The 22,999-nt window shown below is 43.6% G+C and overlaps 1 protein-coding gene across 8 annotated transcripts in view; it reads left to right on the top strand.

Annotated features, from left to right (window-relative positions):
* Positions 1-20,541, top strand: part of LOC140631715 (transient receptor potential cation channel subfamily V member 3-like) — a 541,542-nt gene extending 521,001 nt beyond the window's left edge. For 7 of the 8 annotated variants that reach the window (XM_072822929.1, XM_072822926.1, XM_072822925.1 and 4 more), the window contains 2 exons: positions 2,017-2,291; positions 20,131-20,541. In XM_072822929.1, coding sequence (XP_072679030.1) covers positions 2,017-2,291; positions 20,131-20,253 — 398 coding nt within the window. In that variant the 3' untranslated portion in view covers positions 20,254-20,541. The remainder of the gene's footprint in view (positions 1-2,016; positions 2,292-20,130) is intronic. The other variant, XM_072822922.1, reaches the window with a different exon arrangement.
* Positions 20,542-22,999: the final 2,458 nt, after the last annotated feature.

Raw genomic sequence — 22,999 nt, 5'->3', positions numbered from 1 at the left:
GCAGCCGCGAGGCGGCGCCCCCGCTCCGGACGCTCCTGCGGCGGCGACTGCGGCTCGGGGGGCGGGGCCTGCGCCCTCGGGCGCCCGCCTCCGAATGAAGGCCCAGGCCGAGCCGGTCGGGTCCGCAGCTGCCCGCGGTCCGCGTCGCCGTCGGAGGTGGGTCGTTTCGGTTCGTCCCGTCAGCCGGCGGCTGCCCGCGGAGTCGGGCCCATCGCCCATCGCCCATCGCCCATCGCGCCAGATCGCCGTCGGGGTCCGTGGCCGCGCAGCCCCCGCCCGACGCGCCGCGCTCCGCTCGGGACCAGCAGCGCGGGTCCGCTTTGGAACCGAACAGCCTGGCGTTTGACTTCTGCCTGGTGGAGACTGCGACAACTAGAAATGTCCTGTTTAGAAGCTCACACGAGGTCATTATGGGTCACGATGCGACTGGCTGTAAAATACGAGTGGTTTATTTTGCATATCATAATCTTTGAAAATTGGGCTCCACACTTTAATCAAATGATTCCATGTGTTCCTTATCTGTGATCCTACATTTTGCAAACTGACACGATTCCTCTTTACTGGACTCCATTATTTTTCCTAACTATTATATTGGTCCAAATTTTAGGATTTCAAGTCACATTGCTGTTAACTTTTTTTTTTTTTAAGATTTTATTGATTTATTCATGAGAAACACAGAGAGACAGGCAGAGACACAGGCAGAGGGAGAGGCAGGCTCCCTGCGGGGATCCCGATGTGGGACTCGAAATTACATGTGTACATATATTTCTATCTATATATACATTTATATTTATGTATCTAGCATTAGCTTGGGCCACTATAACAAAAATACCATAGACTGGGTGGTTTACAAAACTAACACTTATTTTTCACAGTTCTGAAGGCTCAGGAGTCCAAGGTCAAGAAACTGGAATATTTGGTGACAGCAGCTTTCTCATTCATAGACGGCTGCTGGTCACCAGGCACTAAATTCACCCTTGTGAGAGGAAGCACATTCTCGGTGACACATTCTTGAGGGTGGATACCTATGACCTCCTCTAACCTTGATCCCTTCACAAAGGTCCCCCCTCCTGATCCATCACATAGATAGATAGATAGATAGATAGATAGATAGATAGATAGATAGATAATGGATGGATAGAGACATAGATGTCAATTAGATGGCTAGATAGACCCATGTCTGTCTGTCTGCACCTGTGTGTCTCTCTATATGTAGCAAGGAAATATGGATACTGGTTGGGCAAGTCTGAAAACCAGAGGACACCATGTCAGGAAGGGCAGCCTGGACTCTGGCAGGAGCTGATGCTCCAGGCCACAGGTGGAATTTCTTCTTCCCCAGGAAAACCTTCTGCTTTACCGTCCACCTAGATCATGGAGGGATATACTTATTCACTTAAAGTCAACTGACTGTGGAAGTTAGTCACATTACAGCAACTTAGTTTAGCATTTGGTAGACAAGGACTATACATAGCCCGGTTAAGTCGACATGTAACACCCCCTGACCCCTCTGCACTTTCTGATGGGATTTGCATGTTTTGGGACTTCAGATAAATGGAATCATGGAATGTACTGTCTTTTGTGCTTGAATTTGTCCTGAAATGTGTTATTACCTAACAAAGTGCAAACTACTTCAGAGAAAGAATTTAACTGCAGCGGGGCACCTGGGTGGCTCAGTGGTTGAGCATCTGCCTTTGGCTCAGGTCGTGATCTGGGATGGAGTCCCACATCGTGGATCCCTGCAGGGAGCCTGCTTCTTCCTCTGTCTATGTCTCTGCCTCTCTCTCTGTGTCTCTCATGAATAAATCAATAAAATCTGTATAATTTCTAGAGCAACAGAAAGGTTCTATATCTTCATTTGGGCAGTGGTTACAAATATTGAAAAAACTTTCAGAATTTAGCTTTACCATCTGTATGGGAAAAAATAAAGAATATATATATATATGAAAGTATGCATGAGCTTATTGGGTAATTAACCAGGCACAGTGCCAGAGGACAAACCGTTTTGTGTCCTCCCAGCCCTAGCCTCGCTGATCGAGATGTATCCCAGTGACAACAAGGACTGCAGCTCCTATGACAGCTTCACTGATACAGTGCTGGAACTCTTTAAGCTCACCATAGGCCTGGGCGACTTGAACATACAGCAGAACTCCCAAGTACTCTATCCTGGTTCTGTTCCTGCTCATCACCTACGTCATCCTTACCTTTGCCCTCCTCTTCAACCTGCTCAATGCCCTATGGGAGAAACAGTGGAGAATGTCTCCAAGGACAGTGAGCGCATCTGGCATCTACAGGTGAGTCTGGCAGAGACCTCTCATGGGGGTCTTCACAGGGACTCAGGTCGGCACATAGTATTGACAACTGTTTGCACCAGTGGATCTGGGGCAGGGCCTGGGAATCTGCACAATCTCCCTGTGGTTGGCCAGGTTTGGGGAACTCTGTCTAGGATCCTTAATTATAAGGTATGACTGGACAGCAGCACAGGTGAGACAAACTCAGGCTAATGGGCATGCTCTGCTCACAGTCTATGGTGTGATATGTGAATGTTGAAATATGACTTGCATTTAGATTTTTTTTGTATTTTTTTTTATTGGAGTTCGATTTGCCAACATATAGTATAACACCCAGGGCTCATCCCATGAAGGGCTCCACTAAGTGCCCATCACCCAGTCACCCCATTTCTCCGCCCACCTGACCTTACACTACCCCTTGTTCATTTTGCAGAGATATGAGTCACCCTCTCTGGTATTACCCTCTCATTTTCTCTCCTTCCCCCTTTATTCCTTTTCACTACTTTTTATATTCCCCAAATGAATGAGACCATTAAATGTTTGTCCTTCTCCGATTGACTTATTTCACTCAGCATAATACCCTCCAGTTCCATCCACGTTGAAGCAAATGGTGGCTATTTGTCGCTTCCAATGGCTGAGTAATATTTTGTTGTATATATAGACCACATCTTCCTTATCCATTCATCTCATCCAGGCTCCTTCCACAGTTTGGCTATCATGGACGTTGCTGCTATAAACATCGGGGTACCGGTGTCTTGGCTTTTCACTGCATCTGTATCTTTGGGGTAAATCCCCAGTAGTGTAATTGCTGGGTCATAGGGTAGCTCTATTTTTAACTCTTTGGGGAACCTCCACACAGTTTTCCAGAGTGGCTGCACCAGTTCACCTTCCCACCAACAGTGTGCACTACTGTTCCACCACATCCTCTCCAACATTTGTTGTGTCCTGTCTTGTTAATTTTCCCTATTCTCACTAGTGTGAGGTGGTATCTCACTGTGGTTTTGATTTGTATTTCCCTGATGGCAAGTGATGCAGAGCGTTTTCTCATGTGCTTGTTGGCCATGTCTATGTCTTCTTTGGTGAAATTTCTGTTCATGTCTTTTGCCCATTTCATGAGTTTGTTTCTTGGGTGTTGAGTTTAATACATTCTTTTTGGATCTTGGATATGTCATTTGCAAATATCTACTCCCATTCTGTAGGTTGTATTTTAGTTTTGTTGACTGTTTCTTTTGCTGTAAAGAAGCTTTTTTCTCTTAAGTCCCAATAATTCATTTTTGCTTTTGTTTCCTTTGCTTTCATAGATGTATCTTGCAATGAAGTTGCTGTGGCCAAGTTCAAAAAGGGTGTTGCCTGTGTCCTCCTCTAGCATTTTGATGAATTCTTGTCCCACATTTAGATCTTTCATTCATTTTGGGTTTACCTTTGTGTATGGTGTAAGAGAATGGTCTAGTTTCATTGTTCTGCACGTGGCTGTCCAATTTTCCAGCACCATTTATTGAAGAGACTGTCTTTTTTCCAGTGGATAGTCTTTCCTGCTTTGTCGAATATTAGTTGACCATAGCGTTGAGGGCCCATTTCTGTTTTTTCTATTCTGTTCCATTGATCTATGTGTCTATTTTTGTGCTAGTACCACACTGTCTTGATGATCACAGCTTTGCAGGACAACTTGAAATCCGGCATTGTGATGCCAGCTCTGGTTTTCTTTTTCAATATTCTCCTGGCTATTCGGGGTCTTTTCTGATTCCACACAAATCTTAAGATTATTTGTTCCAACTCTCTGAAGAAAGTCCATGGTATTTTGATAGGGGTTGCATTGAACATGTAAATTGCCCTGGGTAGCATTGACATTTTCACAATATTAATTCTGCCAATCCATGAGCATGGAATATTTTTCCATCTCTTTGTGTCTTCCTCAATTTCTTTCAGAAATGTTCTATAGTTTTTAGGGTATAGATCCTTTACTTGTTTGGTTAGGTTTATTCCTAGGTATCTTATGCTTTGGCGTGCAATTGTAAATGGGATTGACTCCTTGATTTCTCATTCTTCAGTCTCATTGTTAATGTATAGAAATGCCACTGATTTCTAGGCACTGATTTTGTATCCTGCCACATTGTCGAATTGCTGTATGAGTTCTAGCAATCTGGGGTGGAGTCTTTTGGGTTTTCTATGTGCAGTATCATGTCATCTGCGAAGAGGAGAGTTTGACTTCTTCTTTGCCAATTTGAATGCCTTTTATTTCTTTTTGTTGTCTTATTGCTGAGGCTAGGACTTCCAGTACTATGTTGAATAGCAGTGGTGAGAGTGGACATCCCTGTCTTGTTCCTGATCTTAGGGGAAAGGCTCCCAGTGTTTCCCCATTGAGAATGATATTTGCTGTGGGCTTTTCATAGATGGCTTTTAAGATGCTGAGGAATGTTGCCTCTATCCCTACACTCTGAAGAGTTTTGATCAGGAATGGATACTGTATTTTGTCAAATGCTGTCTCTGCAACCATTGAGAGGATCATATGATTCTTATTTTTTCTCTTGTTGATATGATCTATCACGTTGATTGTTTTACAAGTGTTGAACCACCCTTGCGTCCTGGGATAAATCCCACTTGGTCATGGTGAATAATCTTCTTAATGTACTATTGGATCCCACTGGCTAGTATCTTGTTGAGAATTTTTGCATAAATATTCTTGATTGTTAGGTCTTCTTGTTGGATAGACCCTTTAAGTATGATATAATGTCCCTCTTCCTCTCTTTGGGATAAAATTTAATTTATCTCATATGAGGATTGCTACTCCAGCTTTCTTTTGAAGACCATTTGAATGGTAAATAGTTCTCCAACCTTTCGTTTTCAGGCTGTAGGGGTCCTTAGGTCTAAAATTAGTCTCTTGTAGACAGCAGATAGATGGGTCTTGCTTTTTTATTCAGTTTGAAACCCTGCGCCTTTTGATAGAATCATTTAACCCATTCATGTTCGGAGTAACTATTGAAAGATATGAATTTAGTGTCATCATAAAACCTATTCAGCCCCTGTTTTTGTGGATTATTTCTTTGGGCTTCCTCTTTCTTTTATAGGGTCCTCATCAATATTTCTTGCAGAGCTGGTTTGGTGGTCATATATTTTTTCAGTTTATGCCTATCTTGGAAGCTCTTTATCTCTCCTTCTATTCTGAATGAGAGTCTTGCTGGATATGGTATTCTTGGCTGCATGTTCTTCTCATTTAGTACCCTGAATATATCCTGCCAGCCCTTTCTGGTCTGCAAGGTCAGTGTGGAGAGGTCTGCTGTTAATCTGATATTTCTCCCCTTATAAGTTTAGAATCTCTTTAAGGATTTAGAATCTCGCTTTAAAGATTTTCTCTTTATCCTTGGAATTTCCAAGTTTCACTATTAAATGTCAAGGTATTGAATGGTTTTTATTGATTTTGAGGGGAACCTCTCTATCTCCTGGTCTGAATGCCTGTTTCTATCCCCAAATTAAGGAAGTTCTCGTCTATGATTTGTTCAAATATGCTTTATGGCCCTCTGGCCCTCTGGCCCCCTTGGTGCTTTCTGGAACCCCAATTATATGTAGATTCATCCTTCTGAGGCTATCATTTATTTCCCTTAACCTTTCCTCATGGTCTCTTAATTGGTTTTCTCTTTTTTCTTCAGCTTCCCTCCTTGCCATCAACTTGTCTTCTATGTCGCTCACTCTTTCTTCCACCTCATTAACCCTTGTCATTAGGACCTCCAGTTTGGATTGCATCTCATTTAATTGATTTTTAATTTCGGCCTGATTAGATCTAAATTTTGCAGTCTTGAAGTCTCTTGATTCCTTTATGCTTTTTTCTAGAGCCACCAGTAGCTTTATAATGTGCTTCTGAATTGGCTTTCTGACATCTAATTGTAATCCATATTCTGTAACGCTATGGCAGGAGTACTGTTTCTGATTCTTTTGTGGTGAGTTTTTCCTTCTAGTCATTTTGTTCAGTGAAGAGTGGCTATTTGAGCAGGCTGAGTCAAGAATATCAACCACCATCTAAGTCTATTTCACCCTAGATGATTCTGACAAGGTCAGAGACCAGAAAATGAAAACAAAGATCAGAGCAAAATAAAACAAAAAGACCACTAAGGTGAAAAATTTTAAAACAATGTAGTAAAAAATAAATGGCCAAAAAGTTCAAAGAAGAAGAAAAAGAAAGAAGAGAAAAAGGAAAAGTAAGGAGAAAAAAGAAAAAAAAAGTGAGAGAAAAAAATGAAGGGGATAAAGTAAGGAGAAAAAAGAGAAAAAAATGAGAGAAAAAAATGAGGGAAGATAGTGGTAGTGAAGAAGTTGTAGTGGAGGAAGAATGTAGTCTACCTGTGGTCCTCGAGGGTGATCCTCTTGATTCTGAGTGTATTAAGTTCTGTATGTTAGAAGATGCTCAATCCCAAATTTATAAAAACCAGCAATACTTGTAGAAAGCCCCGCCATTGACCACCAAAACATAATTGAGATAAAAGAGGGGGGAAGAATGGGAATGAAGAGAGAAAATACTCTCACAGCATAAACCAGCACAGTGTTCACTTGGTTCTGGGTGCATGCTGGTCATGTTTTAGAAGGTATTAACTTCTGCCATTTTTGAAAAAAATGAGACAGATAAAACAAAAATCACAAAACAAAAAAATCATAACTTGTATATCTCCCAAAATTATACCAAGTATGTTGAAGGGACTCTAGAAATGGAAAATATATCGAAGACCTGTAATTGTAGAAATATGAAAGCTTAAAAGGAAGAAACTTAAAAATGAATAGGTGGTAAAATATTGTAGTTAAGGTGGTAATAAAGAGAAAAAATATTGGGAATTTTTAGTCTGATATAAAAACGAGTTGTAATGGAAAAAGGAAAAAAAAATTTAAAGCGGGGACCCTCTAGTTCTATATACTATGAATCCCTCGACTTCCCCTGGAGTATTCCACTACTGCTTGATCAAGAGCTTGCTCTTCCCCTGTCCTTCCAGCTGGTCTTCTGGTGGAGGGGCCTGCTGTGCTGATTCTCAGGTGCGTGTGCCTGGGGGAGATGCCCGCCCCCCTGCTGGGTGCCAGGCTCAGTGGGAGCTGTTCATCCCCTAAGGCCTTTGTTTCCTGGCGGCCCCGCCTCCCCTAGGCACACGGTGAAACAAGGAGGGAAAACAACAGTGGCAGCAGCCAGTCCTCCGGCTCTGGAGTCAGCTCCCCGCAGCAACTAACTGCAGTCTCCCAGTCTGCACTGGCCTAGATGTTCCCAGGGCAGCGGGTGCACTGATCTGCACAGTTTGAGGGCGCCCAGTGGCAGGAGAGTTCTCGCTGTCCTGTGCCTTCCCTGCCTCCGCCTGTCCCAGAGGGAACGTAGGGTCATGGGCTTTGTCTGCTCCCCGCCCTGGAATCCGGGGCCCTGTGCTTCTGGAATCACACTCCCAGGGGCGTGGCTCCCGACGGCAGCAGGGCGCAGCCCCCTCGGTCAGGAGCTGCCCGCCTAACCAACTGGCTTCTCCCCAATGCCCTGGGCTGCGCGCTCCAGGCCTTTACTGAGATCAGTCCACAGTTTGCGGTGAGCTCTCCCCGGGGCGCCCCTCCTCTATAGTGACTCCGGGAGATTGGAGGCTCCTCGGCCCCTCCTGCAATTCTCCCCGACTTCCCTGCTAAGCGCTTTTCTGTCTGGGAAGAATCCGGTGCAGATTTTTAAAGTTCCCGCTTCTCCAGGGCTGGGCTTTCCTGTCCCGGAGGTTTTTGCAGCCTGGCTTTAGCCCGGCTCCTTGCAGTGCCCCTACCCCACTTGATTCTTTTTATTTTTTCCACCTTCCTAACTTGCTAGAAGTGAAAACCCTTCTTTCTGTAGCTTTCCGGCTATTCTCTTTAAATCTCAGGTCGAATTCATAGGTGTTCAGGATGATTTGAAAGTTATCTAGGTAAGTTGGTGGGGCCAGGTGAGTTGAGGACCCCTACTCTTTTTTTTTTTTTTAAAGATTTTATTTACTTATTCATGAGAGACACACACACACACACACACAGAGAGAGAGAGAGAGAGAGAGAGAGAGGCAAAGACACAGGCCGAGGGAGAAGCAGGCTCCATGCACCGGGAGCCCGATGTGGGACTCAATCCAGGGTCTCCAGGATCATGCCCCGGGCTTCAGGCTGCGCTAAACTGCTGCGCCACCGGGGCTGCCCCGAGGACCCCTACTCTTCTGCCATCCTGCCCTGCCTCAAAATCCTGAGGTTTAAACAGACCTTCACAAAGCAAAATATACAAATAGTTAATAGAAACACAGTCTCAACATGATTAGTTATCAGGGAAACACAAATTAAAACCACAGTGAAGTAGACCTAGCTTACAACACTCTGAGGGCTAAAACTTTAAAAAGACTAAAGACACCAAATGCCAGAGAGGACGTGGACCAGTCAGAACTTTCTCACCTTGCAAGTTGGACTGTAAAACAGTACAATTACCATAGCGGTTTCTTATAAAAGTACAGTGTGTATCTGTTCTATAACCCAACCATCATGCTCCTTAGTATCGACCAAGATAAATAAAATACATGCCCCAAAAGACACTCCTACCAAGAGTTCCTAACTATTTTGTACATAACAGCTCCAAATTGGAAACAACTCAAATACTCATCAGAGAAGAATGGGAAAGTATATAAAACGAGTATTTTTGCACAAGAGAAATACTACTCCACAGGAAAAGGAAGAAACTACTGATAAATGCAATAAAATTGAAAAAATCTTTAAAAACATCATGGTATGGAGGAAAAATTAGACTGAAAAGTACACAAATTATAACCCCTCTCCCACCACTGAATTGTCTGTGTGTTCTTGTCAGGAAACAATCAGTGTATAAATGTGGATCTGCCTCTGGGCTTTGGTCTCTATGTCTATTTTCCAGACTACAATACCACACTTTCATGATTACTATATATTTCCAGTGGTCATGGGATTGAGGAATGTGATCCACCAACCTGTTGTTTTTAAAAGTATTTTTTTTCTAGGCCTTCCATAAATTTCATTTTTAACTACTCTTAAGTTTTCATCACCATTTACCTAAAATGGAAATAGTAATCACTATTTTGAAATAAATAAGTGAATTTAAAGCCACTTAGCATAGAAGTCAGTACCGATTAAATATTAATTTCCATCTCTTTTTTTGTTCCCTCTCCAAAAAGCTGTTTTATATATATATCTGTTTTATATATAAATATATATTTTTATATATTTTATATATATTTATATATAAAATATGTATGTATTTACATATATTTTATATATATTTATATATATTTATATATATTTATATACATATAAAACAGCTTTTCCTTCTGTGAGTTTCACGAAATTATAGTTAAATCCATGAAATAGAGAGAGGAGAACTAAAATAAGCAGAGGAGGATATTTTGCTGTAAATTTTTACTGTTTTCCCCCTAATTATTTAGATGATCTTAGTTATTACAAGATTCCAGGGGCTGGTGATCCATATTTGGATGATATTATTATAAGATTCAAATCACCAGTTTCTGATTTGACAGACTTTGTGGCCTAATTTATTTTATTATTATTTTTTTTGCAATCATAAATTTTATTGTCTAAATATAAGATGTACAACAACAGCTTTATAAGAGTGGAAGTCCATGTGTTAATTTAGACATTTGCTTGGTTTTATACACAATGTTCTCTTGAAAATTGGTGGCAAGTGAAATATATAAGACCTAAACAGATTACATGTGAGTTTTGTTACCAGAGAGCTGAAAAACATTCTCACGTCCCTAATCACACCTTGCCTTTTAGGCATTGTCCTCAATGATTCACACATTATGTACATGTTCATAGGGGTGACCAGCTTGAAGTCAATGAGCATCTGATTGAGGCTAATGACATCACTTCCCACAGGCCTAATGATTTCTATCTTTGTCTCAATTGTATTAAGTTAATAAGATCTCTGCTTCTTATCACAGTATCGGCACTTCCATTTTTCTTTTTTCCACTCATTTTTATGATCTAATTAGGAAAAAATACAATAAAATATTCATATAATTGCACAAACATTGCTTTAATCTTAAAAAATGGGATGCATCTGGGCAGGAGTGCTGTTTGAAATAGCCAACCATGTACAGAGGTAAAAAAGTTCCCATTTATTTATTTTTTTAATAAAATAATTTTTATTGGTGTTCAATTAACCAACATACAGAATAACACCCAGTGCTTATCCCGTCAAGTATACCCCTCCGTGCCCGTCACCCACTCACCCCCACCCCCCGCCCTCCTCCCCTTCCACCACCCCTAGTTCGTTTCCCAGAGTTAGGAGTCTTTTTTTTTTTTAATTTTTTTATTTATTTATGACAGTCACAGAGAGAGAGAGAGAGATGCAGAGACATAGGCAGAAGGAGAAGCAGGCTCCATGCACCGGGAGCCCGAGGTGGGATTCGATCCCGGGTCTCCAGGATCCCGCCCTGGGCCAAAGGCAGGCGCCAAACCGCTGCGCCACCCAGGGATCCCGAGTTAGGAGTCTTTATGTTCTGTCTCCCTTTCTGATATTTCCCACACATTTCTTCACCCTTCCCTTATATTCCCTTCCACTATTATTTATATTCCCCAAATGAATGAGAACATACACTGTTTGTCCTTCTCCGATTGACTTACTTCACTCAGCATAATCCCCTCCAGTTCTGTCCACGTTGAAGCAAATGGTGGGTATTTGTCATTTCTAATGGCTGAGGAATATTCCATTGTATACATAAACCACATCTTCTTTATCCATTCATCTTTCGATGGACACCGAGGCTCCTTCCACAGTATGGCTATTGTGGACATTGCTGCTAGAAACATCGGGGTGCAGGTGTCCCGGCATTTCATTGCATCTGAATCTTTGGGGTAAATACCGAACAGTGCAATTCCTGGGTCGTAGGGCAGGTCTATTTTAACTCTTTGAGGAACCTCCACAGTTTTCCAGAGTGGCTGCACCAGTTCACATTCCCACCAACAGTGTAGGAGGGTTCCCTTTTCTCCGCATCCTTTCCAACATTTGTGGTTTCCTGCCTTGTTAATTTTCCCCATGCTCACTGGTGTGAGGTGGTATCTCATTGTGGTTTTGATTTGTATTTCCCTGATGGCCAGTGATGCAGAGCATTTTCTCATGTGCATGTTGGCCATGTCTATGTCTTCCTCTGTGAGATTTCTCTTCATGTCTTTTGCCCATTTCATGATTGGATTGTTTGTTTCTTTGGGGTTGAGTTTAATAAGTTCTTTATAGATCTTGGAAACTAGCCCTTTATCTGATACGTCATTTGCAAATATCTCCTCCCATTCTGTAGGTTGTCTTTTAGTTTTGTCGACTGTATCCTTTGCTGTGCAAAAGCTTCTTATCTTGATGAAGTCCCAGTAGTTCATTTTTGCTTTTGTTTCTTTTGCCTTCGTGGATGTATCTTGCAAGAAGTTACTATGGCCGAGTTCAAAAAGGGTGTGGCCTGTGTTCTCCTCTAGGATTTTGATGGAATCTTGTCTCACATTTAGATCTTTCAACCATTTTGAGTTTATCTTTGTGTCTGGTGAAAGAGAGTGGTCGTTTCATTCTTCTGCATGTGGATGTCCAATTTTCCCAGCACCATTTATTGAAAAGACTGTCTTTCTTCCAATGGATAGTCTTTCCTCCTTTATCGAATATTAGTTGACCATAAAGTTGAGGGTCTACTTCTGGGTTCTCTATTCTGTTCCATTGATCTATGTGTCTGTTTTTGTGCCAGTACCACACTGTCTTGATGACCACAGCTTTGTAGTACAACCTAAAATCTGGCATTGTGATGCCCCCAGATATGGTTTTCTTTTTTAAAATTCCCCTGGCTATTCGGGGTCTTTTCTGATTCCACACAAATCTTAAAATAATTTGTTCTAACTCTCTGAAGAAAGTCCATGGTATTTTGATAGGGATTGCATTAAACGTGTATATTGCCCTGGGTAACATTGACATTTTCACAATATTAATTCTGCCAATCCATGAGCATGGAATAATTTTCCATCTCTTTATGTCTTCCTCAGTTTCTTTCACAAGTGTTCTATAGTTTTTAGGGTACAGATCTTTTACCTCTTTGGTTAGGTTTATTCCTAGGTATCTTATGCTTTTGGGTGCAATTGTAAATGGGATTGACTCCTTAATTTCTCTTTCTTCAGCCTCATTGTTAGTGTATAGAAATGCCATTGATTTCTGGGCATTGATTTTTTATCCTGCCACGCTACCAAATTGCTGTATGAGTTCTAGCAATCTTGGGGCGGAGGCTTTTGGGTTTTCTATGTAGTATCATGTCATCGGCGAAGAGGGAGAGTTTGACTTCTTCTTTGCCAATTTGAATGCCTTTAATGTCTTTTTGTTGTCTGATTGCTGAGGCTAGGACTTCCAGTACTATGTTGAACAGCAGTGGTGAGAGTGGACATCCCTGTCTTGTTCCTGATCTTAGGGGAAAGGCTCCCAGTGCTTCCCCATTGAGAATGATATTTGCTGTGGGCTTTTCGTAGATGGCTTTTAAGATGTTGAGGAATGTCCCCTCTATCCCTACACTCTGAAGAGTTTTGATCAGGAATGGATGCTGTATTTTGTCAAATGCTTTCTCTGCATCCAATGAGAGGATCATATGGTTCTTGGTTTGTCTCTTGCTGATATGATGAATCACATTGATTGTTTTCCGAGTGTTGAACCAGCCTTGTGTCCCGGGGATAAATCCTACTTGGTCGTGGTGAATAATTTTCTTAATGTGCTGTTGGATCCTATTGGCTAGTATCTTGTTGAGAATTTTTGCATCCATGTTCATCAGGGATATTGGTCTGTAATTCTCCTTTTTGGTGGGGTCTTTGTCTGGTTTTGGAATTAAGGTGACACTGGCCTCATAGAACGAATTTGGAAGTGCTCCATCTCTTTCTATCTTTCCAAACAGCTTTAGGAGAATAGGTATGATTTCTTCTTTAAATGTTTGATAGAATTCCCCTGGGAAGCCATCTGGCCCTGGACTCTTGTGTCTTGGGAGGTTTTTGATGACTGCTTCAATTTCCTCCCTGGTTATTGGCATGTTCAGGTTTTCTATTGCTTCCTGTTCCAGTTTTGGTAGTTTGTGGCTTTCCAGGAATGCGTCCATTTCTTCTAGATTGCCTAATTTATTGGCGTACAGCTGTTCATAATATGTTTTTAAAATCGTTTGTATTTCCTTGGTGTTGGTAGTGATCTCTCCTTTCTCATTCATGATTTTATTAATTTGAGTCTTCTCTCTCTTCTTTTTAATCAGGTTGGCTAATGGTTTATCTATCTTATTAATTTGTTCAAAGAACCAACTCCTGGTTCTGTTGATCTGTTCCACAGTTCTTCTGGTCTCGATTTCGTTGAGTTCTGCTCGAATTTTAATTAACTCTCTTCTTCTGCTGGGCGTGGGGTCAATCTGCTGTTTTTTCTCTAGCTCCTTTATGTGTAAGGTTAGCTTTTGTATTTGAGTTCTTTCCAGTTTTTGAATGGATGCTTGTATTGCGATGTATTCCCCCTTAGGACTGCTTTTGCTGCATCCCAAAGATTTTGAATGGTTGTATCTTCATTCTCATTAGTTCCCATGAATCTTTTTAATTCTTCCTTAATTTCCTGGTTGACCCTTTCATCTTTTAGCAGGATGGTCCTTAACCTCCACGTGTTTGAGGTCCTTCCATACTTCTTGTTGTGATTTAGTTCTAATTTCAAGGCATTATGGTCTGAGAATATGCAGGGGACGATCCCAATCTTTTAGTATCAGTTCAGACCCAATTTGTGACCCAGTATGTGGTCTATTTTGGAGAAAGTTCCATGTGCACTTGAGAAGAATGTGTATTCAGTTGAGTTTGGATGTAAAGTTCTGTAGATATCTGTGAAATCCATCTGGTCCAGTGTAGCATTTAAAGCTCTCGTTTCTTTGGAGAAGTTGTGCTTAGAAGACCTATTGAGGGTAGAAAGAGCTAGATTGAAGTCACCACATATAAGTGTATTATTATCTAAGTATTTCTTCACTTTGGCTACTAATTGGTTTAAATATTTGGCAGCTCCCACATTCGGGGCATATATATTCAGGATTGTTAAGTCCTCTTGTTGGATAGATCCTTTAAGTATGAGATAGTGTCCCTCCTCATCTCTCACTACAGACTTCGGGGTAAATTTTAGTTTATCTAATATGAGGATGGCTACCCCTGCTTTCTTTTGAGGACCATTTGAATGGTAAATGGTTCTCCAACCTTTTATTTTCAGGCTGTTGGTGTCCTTCTGTCTAAATTGAGTCTCTTGTAGACAGCAAATAGATGGCTCCTGCTTTTTTATCCAGTCCGAAACCCTGCGCCTTTTGATGGGCTCATTAAGCCCGTTCACGTTCAGAGTTACTATTGAGAAATATGAGTTTAGTGTCATCATGATATCTATTCAGTCCTTGTTTTTGTGGATTGTTCCGCTGAATTTCTTCTTAAAGGGGAATTTTAAGAGTCCTCCTTAAAATTTCTTGCAGAGCTGGTTTGGAGGTCACATATTCTTTCAGTTCCTGCCTGTCTTGGAAACTCTTTATCTCTCCTTCCATTTTAAATGAGAGCCTTGCTGGATAAAGTGTTCTTGGTTGCATGTTCTTCTCATTTAGGACCCTGAATATATCCTGCCAGCCCTTTTGGCCTGCCAGGTCTCTGTGGAGAGGTCTGCTGTTACCCTAATACTCCTCCCCATAAAAGTCAGGGATTTCTTGTCTCTTGCTGCTTTAAGGATCTTCTCTTTATCTTTGGAATTTGCAAGCTTCACTATTAGATGTCGAGGTGTTGAACGGTTTTTACTGATTTTAGGGGGGGATCTCTCTATTTCCTGGATCTGAATGCCTGTTTCCCTTCCCAGATTAGGAAAGTTTTCAGCTAGAATTTGTTCAAATACATATTCTGGCCCTCTGTCCCTTTTGGCGCCCTCGGGAACCCCAATTAAACGTAGGTTTTTCTTCCTCAGGCTGTCGTTTATTTCCCTTATTCTAACCTCATGGTCTTTTAATTGTCTCTTTTTTCCTCAGTTTCCCTCTTTGACATCAACTTGTCTTCTATGTCACTCACTCGTTCTTCCACCTCATTAACCCTCGTCGTTAGGACTTCTAGTTTGTTTTTATTTTTATTTTTTATTTTTTATTTTTTATTTTTTATTTTTTATTTTTTTTAATTTTTATTTATTCATGATAGTCACAGAGAGAGAGAGGCAGAGACATAGGCAGAGGGACAAGCAGGCCCCATGCACCGGGAGCCCAATGTGGGATTTGATCCCGGGTCTCCAGGATCGCGCCCTGAGCCAAAGGCAGGCGCCTAACCGCTTCGCCACCCAGGGATCCCAGGACTTCTAGTTTGGATTGCACCTCATTCAATTGATTTTTAATTTCTGCCTGATTGGATCTAAATTCTCCAGTCATGAAGTCTCTTGAGTCCTTTATGCTTTTTTCTAGAGCCACCAGTAGCTGTATATTAGTGCTTCTGAATTGGCTTTCTGACATTGAATTGTAATCCAGATTTTGTAACTCTGTGGGAGAGAGGACTGTTTCCGGTTCTTTCTTTTGAGGTGAGGTTTTCCTTCTAGTCATTTTGCTCAGTGCAGAGTGGCCAAAAACAAGTTGTATTGGGAAAAGGAGAAAAAGAGAAAGAAGGAAAGAAAAGAGAAAAAGAAAAAAGAAAAAAGGAAGAAAAAAAGAAAAAAGGAGAAAAAGAGAAAGAAAAGGAATGAAAGGGATAAAAGGGTGGGGGAAGCAAACAGAAATCAAAAAGAAAAAAAAAGAAAAAAAAAACCACGGGGGTGTATCTTCTGATTCTGTATACTTTAAGTCCCTTGACTTCCCCTGGAACTTGTCCGTCTAGCTGGTCTTCTGGGGGAGGGGCCTGCTGTGCTGATTTTCAGGTGTTAGCACTTGGGGGAGCTGCTCTGCCCCTCCTGGTGCAGGACTCAGTGGGGGTTGTTTACCCCGTGAGGCCCCAGGAGGAACAGCCCCAGTGGCGGGGCCAGCTCTGCAGCCCTGGAGTCAGCTCCCGCAGTAGCTCCAGAGCTCTCCGTCTGCAGGGCCTGGAGGCTCCGGGGCGGGGCCGCTGATCTGCTCAGCTGGGGCAGGAGCGTCCTCGCTGTCCTGGGCTCTCCCGGCTCTGCCTGTCACGGGGGAGGCCGGATCCTGGGCTGTGTCCTGGCGCCCTGTGCTCCGGGGCCTGCGCTGTTGGATTCGTGCTCCCGCCCCGCAGCCCCCTCCGCAGAGCCGCCCCCGAGCCCCCCGAGCTTCTCCGGGTCCCGCGTGCGCGCTGCAGCCCTTAGGGAGCTCGGCGCACTCTCCCGGGGCGCAGGTGCCTGTTAGTGTCCCCGGGAGCCCGAGGGCATCCTCGCCCTCCTGGGTCCTGCTCCACCTCCCTGCGAGCCCCTTTCCCCCGGGAAGGTCGGTGCAGCTCCTGCGTCTCCGGGACGGGGCTCTCCTGTCCTGGGGACCCTCGCCCCGGCCTCAGCCCGGCTCCTCGCGGGGCCCCTCCCCCTTGGAGGCCTTTTGTTTCTTTATTTCTTTTTCCCCCCGTCTTCCTGCCTTGATAGAAGCGCGAACTCTTCTCACTGTAGCGTTCCAGCTGGTCTCTCTTTATTTGTTTTGTTTTTTTTTTTTTTTATTTATGATAGTCACAGAGAGAGAGAGAGAGAGGCAGAGACACAGGCAGAGGGAGAAGCAGGCTCCATGCACTGGGAGCCCGACGTGGGATTCGATCCCGGGTCTCCAGGATCGCGCCCCGGGCCAAAGGCAGGCGCTAAACCGCTGCGCCACCCAGGGATCCCTGGTCTCTCTTTAAATCTCAGGCCGAATTCGTAGATTTTCAGGATGATTTGAAGGTTTTCTAGGTAATTTGGTGGAGACAGGTGATTTGGGGACCCTACTCTTCTGCCGTCTTGCCCCTCTGTGGCCAAATTTAAAGGGGCTGGTCACATCCCTTTGCCTTCTTGAAAGTGTGAGCTAACACTGAATGCCGCTCAAGCATCAAACCCACCCAGAGGCTGCTCTACAGGTGTGTTTGGGGCTCATTCAGACCTCTCCGTCAGTGTGCATCCACGCGCAACCCAGAGAATCTGCATGCAGCCAGAGGGTGAGCCCCAAGCCTGGGACTTCCCGACAGTATTAACCCAAGTCCTGGAATACAGAAGAAACTGGTCGAACCCAGCTATGCAGACCAACACGTACCCCAAAAGAAAGGCAGGTTTTGATTAAGGCGTTAACCCTGATGGGGTACACCATCTACCCTTACTTCAGCTTTGAAAACAACCATGCACTGTACCAGCTCTGCCTCACATGCATGAACATTCTGAAGTCGGCTATTGGACAGAGGGCCACCTCCTGCCCTGACACTGTTCCCCCAGCTCGGGGTGCTGGCTGCTATCACTGTGTCTGTCTGCTGAGGCCACAGAGGCTGTCACCACCACCTTTTCTTCTGTGCTTCAGGCCTCCTGGAATGTGCTCCTGTGATTCCTGCCCCCCGCCCCCCATCATGGACCATCAGCTTATTTCCTGTAAAACTGGATTTCATTAGTGTTTCTTCCCTAAACAACTGTGACCATAGAGACCCTGGATTTCCAAGGGGTGTGCAGACCTCATGCTTTGTTTACATTATCTTAGAAACAAAGTGATACTGGCTTTTTGTTTAAAATCCTACAGGAAGGGGATGCCTGGGGGGCTCAGCAGTTGAGTGTCTGCCTTCGGCTCAGGGCATGATCCCAGTGTCCGGGATCGAGTCCTACATCAGGCTCCTCTGCTTCTCCCTCTGCCTGTGTCTCTGCCTTTCTCTCTGTCTCTCATGAGTGAATAAATTTAAAAATCTTTAAAATAAAATAATAAAATAAAATCATACAGAAGGCACCTGGGTAGCTCAGCCAGTTTAGTATCCAACTCTTGATTTCAGTTCAGGTCATGATCTCAGGGTCATGAGATCAAGATCCTCATCGGGCTCCGCACCGAGCATGGAGTCTGTTTAAGATTCTCTCCCTCTGCTTCTCCCTCAACACCTGTCTCTCAAAAGTAAATAAAAAATTAATAAATAAAACTATTTGTATACTCCTTGCTTTCACTTCAAGGTAATCATATTCCTCCTAGACACACTTGTAGCATTTTGACTGTAGCTCTCTGTGATGCTCTGCCTCTGGGGCTGTCCAGAAGGCGGGACTAGTTTTCATTCACTTGTGTATTCTCCACACACTCACCCTGGAGGAAACACACATAAAATAAATCTGCAAAGAACCTCAACCCTCAGATAATGAATGCCCTTGCCGTCTCACTTTATGTTTAGCAATGTCAGAAAAACCAAGGAGGAATGATTTTCAGCCTATGGACATTCCAATGTCAGTACATGTGTTGAATGATGTTTTCCTCCCCCAGTTCATGTGTCGATAACTGCTGGGACCTCAGATTATGAGGTCCTCATAATTCCTCAGATTATGACCTTATTTGGAAATAGGACTGCTATGGATATAATAAGTTAGGTTAAGATGTGATAAGACTGGAACAGGACAGACCCCTGATCCAGAAGTGACCAATGTCCTTATAAAAGAGGGAATCTGGACACAAATAGGCACACAGGGAAAATGCCATGTGAGGATGAGTGCAGAGATCAGGAAGCTAGGAGAGAGGCATGGGTCAGGCTCCCTCAGAGACTTCAGAAGGAACCAACCCCACTGACAAATTGACCTTGCACTTCTAGCCTCCAGAACTGTGAGACAATACATTGCTGCTTTCAGGACACCCAGCTGCAACTCTGTTATAGCAGCCCTGCAACACTACCGTGGTACTCTGTCCACACAGGCCTTTGCACCTCCACATTAATGGCTTAGACCTTTAGTACTATGGCCCTCCAATCTGTAAGAATGACTCATTTGTTCCTTTGTGTTTCCCACACAGTGTCCTTTCAAAGTTATTGAGCTTGGTAACTCCTCCTTATCCTTTAAACCAAGTCTTTCAACTAAGATTCACTGTAGCTATGTATAATAGTGATCCCAAAATAAGAGTGATTTATACAAAAATATATCTTTTTCTAATATGTAAGTCTGAATGTAGGTAATCCATGAGATCCCCATAGTTCAGGTTCCTTCTACCCCACACTCTTTCATCCCTACTGTATGCATCCTCATTACTCAGGATGACAGTCAGGGCTCCAGCCAGCATATCTGCATTCTAGAGAGCAGAATGGAGAAAAGAATCAAGAAGAAAAGGGCACACTGCATAAAGCATCTCTCTTTTAAGGAAGGATTCTACCAACTGTTATGTGATGCTGCTGCTTATGTCTCATTGACTAGAATTAGTCACTTGGCCAGATCTAGTCAGTCACACCCATGACATACAATGGGAGCTGGAAAATATCATTTCTTCTTTATTCTCAGCCACCATGCTCCTAGCTAAATTTAGACATTTCATTACTGTGGAGGAAGAAAACAATGAATAGTGGGGGAGGCTAGTGGTCTTAGCCACATCTAGTTAAGAAGATTTATCTAGGGGCACCTGGGTGACTCTGTCAATTAAGGCTCTGACTCTTGATTTCAGCCCAGGTCATGATCTCAGGGTCATGGGATCGAGCCCTGAATCAGGCTCCACACTCAGCAAGGAGTCTGCTTGAGATTCTCTCTCTCCCTCTCCCTCTGCCCCTCCTCCCACTTACGCACGTGCTAAATAAATAAATAAATAAATAATAAATGATTTTTAAAAATATTTATTTAGCAAAACCATTTTTACATGTCATCTGACATGAGTAATGCTTTGTCATCCACCCTCACATCTATATCACTCACATTAATGCTGGATGACAAGATGGTAATTTGTTGCCCGTTCACATGACAGATATTTCTGACCAACAGGCAGTTTTCTTCCTCGATGCAATGCAGAGACAAGACTTTCTCCAAGTTGCCAGAATTCACCCAGCAGAAGAGCTGCAGCCCAGAGGAGACACCTGCCATTCTTGTCACATTCCTCAAGCTTGACCTCTGTCATCTGGCCACATCAGATGCCTGCAACTCGGGAAGGAGAGACAGTTAATGTTCCTGAACAGTGAGCTGTGTCTCTCTTAGAGGCAATGTGAGCATCTGCGAGCATCACCTCACCAAGGAAAGCAGTAGCCTCATCTCTGGGAAACCTGGAAATATGCTGGAACGAGGGGCAGGTGTGGGGTTCTCGGGTGGTTGGTAGAGAATGTCAATGGTACTCTAAAAATGAGCACATGCATTTTGAAAATAAAGTTACTTAATCTTGCTTTGACGGGAAAGAGAAAAGAGATTGACATTTTGTGAGCATTTCATTGAGTATGAAAAATTCACTAAACAGTAAAGCAATCAGATTTGTTTTTCCTCTAAGAAATTTGTCCATTTTGTTTTTATTTCAGAATTTATTGACATAAGATTACAGAAAAGAACAACACAACAGAGGTAAGGGATTTGAGTCCAGAGATAGGAGCATCTCTTCCCCCAGGCCATGATGTGGGGAGCTGAGACTAGCTAGTCAACAGGTATGCTGGTGTCAGATTCTCCTAGTGAGGTGCTGGCTGATTCCTGTGGGGACTGGAGAGACTGGGGGTTTTCCTGTGTCACTTTGCCATTCTCAGCAGGCAGCTTCGCAGGGGGAGGGGTCTTGTGCCCAGCTCCTGCCCTTCCTCCAGCAGTGGACTGCTCAGGCTTGGTTCCCTGAGAGACGGGGATAACTGGTAGAGTTGTCTAGTAGAGAAACCAACCATATGCAGAAACACTGCATCTGATGAAATCTGCAAACACCCACCAACAGTCTCCATGATCCATCTGACTTGCACAGTAGCCAAACTGGCAAGTAAGATGAACATGGTAAGAAGTCCAGCCCTGCATCTTTCCAGGGCCTGGGGATGTCACTAATCTTTCCTGTCCCCTCCATGGATGAGGACTGGTCTGTGGCCTACTCTGAAGGAGGGTGTTCCCAAGGACCTCATGGTTTGCTTGGCCCTTTCTTCCCTAATAACTCCTATGTTCAGGAGACCAAGGTGGGAATTCCACCAGTTGCTAATATACCTAGTCCCATTATATATTTCCAGATGGGGAAACAGCATAGGATGAGTCCATGTGGGGTCAAGACTCCTATCCTAGATCTCCTAAGCCCCTATTTCAACTGATGGGCCACACAGTGTGTCTGATCTTTGGGAATCAACATATGTTCAAAACTAATACACATAAGTCCTGAAAAAAAATGCAGTATTTCCCTTTCTCCAGAGTATGGTCACACTGGTAAGTGTCTGCAGCTTTGGGGACATTTGAGGATGGCTGGTGTAGGTTCACAACCCTCTCGGGAACTTTCCTGATATAATCTGAAACCAGCCTCCAAACACAGAGGGGAGGGAGAGATGGAAGAAAAAAGCAGGCTACTTCATGTTGGTAGGTGGCAATTTCAATAATAGCAAAGCGAACTGACAGATGAAGCTCGTCTTGGGCAGCATCACAACGAATGGATCTCCACTCCCAAATCCACTCCAAATCTTAAGTTTATAAAAAGGCCCTAACTGGGTTCAGCACATCACCATCCAAACACATCACAAACCAATATCCTTGGAGCAGACCCAGGAGTGGAAAGGCAAGCAGAACCCACATTCCAAGGACAGGGGTGGGGGGTACAAGCCCCCAAGGGGCTGGGTCCAGCTCACATGTCAATCGGTCATCATATCTTTTTAATCATGTTCCCCAACAGGTGGGGAGAAGATGCATGGTACACATCTGAGCTGAGTGCAGGGTCATTACCCAGAGAGCTCCAGTCTCTCCCTACAGCTGGGGGCTCAGAGTCTAATACTGGCTCAGTGTGCTCAGAGTTAGGTAACAGACTGTGACTTCTCACTAGAGCAACCACTGTGTCTAGATCTTTGTTCTTGGTAGGCTACCCATCAATCTCAATTCTAGGCACACCTTATGAATCATCCATCACTACATACCCTTGAAGGTCCTATTCCATACTTCCCATCCTTGTCCCTATGGTTTCTGTGTGAAAGCATGTTTCCTACTCACATATCTGGGTTTGAAACTAAGACTTTGTCTCTGGAAACAAAACCAAGAAATGAGAGGCTGTGGTAGAATGTGGTATGAATGGCCAATGCATCTGAAAATAGCTCCATCGCCTCCCGTATTTGGAGTTTGGTGCATGGAAAGAGCCCCGGCCTGGGCACATGATTTATATTCTTCTCAATTCTTAACCTCAGAGATTCTGTTTCACTCAGGGTAGGCATTCACCAAGCTAAAAGGCTCTAGCTCCTCACCTCTTGCAGCTAAGAATGACCATGTGAAGTCCAGGCCAAATTAATGTGAGCAAAAGAATTCTGTGGGACTTTGGAGAGGCTCACACAGCTGTGCAGCCCTTGATCCTTCCCTTTTCCTCTTTGCCCTCTGAAATGCACTGCCATGAGAACCCCCAACAAAGGTGTGTTTTGTTCTTTGGTTTTCCTCCTGAGGCGGCAATGCCTGTGCTGGCCACCAGGGAGCAAGCGGTAGCTTCCCGCTCCCCCTCCCATCCCCCTCCCCTCCCCACCTCTCTCTTTCTCTGGGGGAACTGGAGCCACCCCAGACAGACACCCAGAGGTCATTCCAGCCCAACAGACACCTTAAATTATGGGCATCCAGCTGCACAATCCACACTGGTCCGGGGTGCGATGGGGGCTCCAAGATCCTCTCATGTATTCATTTCAGCAACTGATTTAGCCCTGATTGAAATGCTGCAAAGGACAGA

Source organism: Canis lupus, chromosome 4 (genome assembly GCF_048164855.1).
Source record: "Canis lupus baileyi chromosome 4, mCanLup2.hap1, whole genome shotgun sequence".
Taxonomy (NCBI): Eukaryota; Metazoa; Chordata; class Mammalia; order Carnivora; family Canidae; genus Canis; species Canis lupus.
This window is presented reverse-complemented; position numbering and strand designations above follow the sequence as displayed.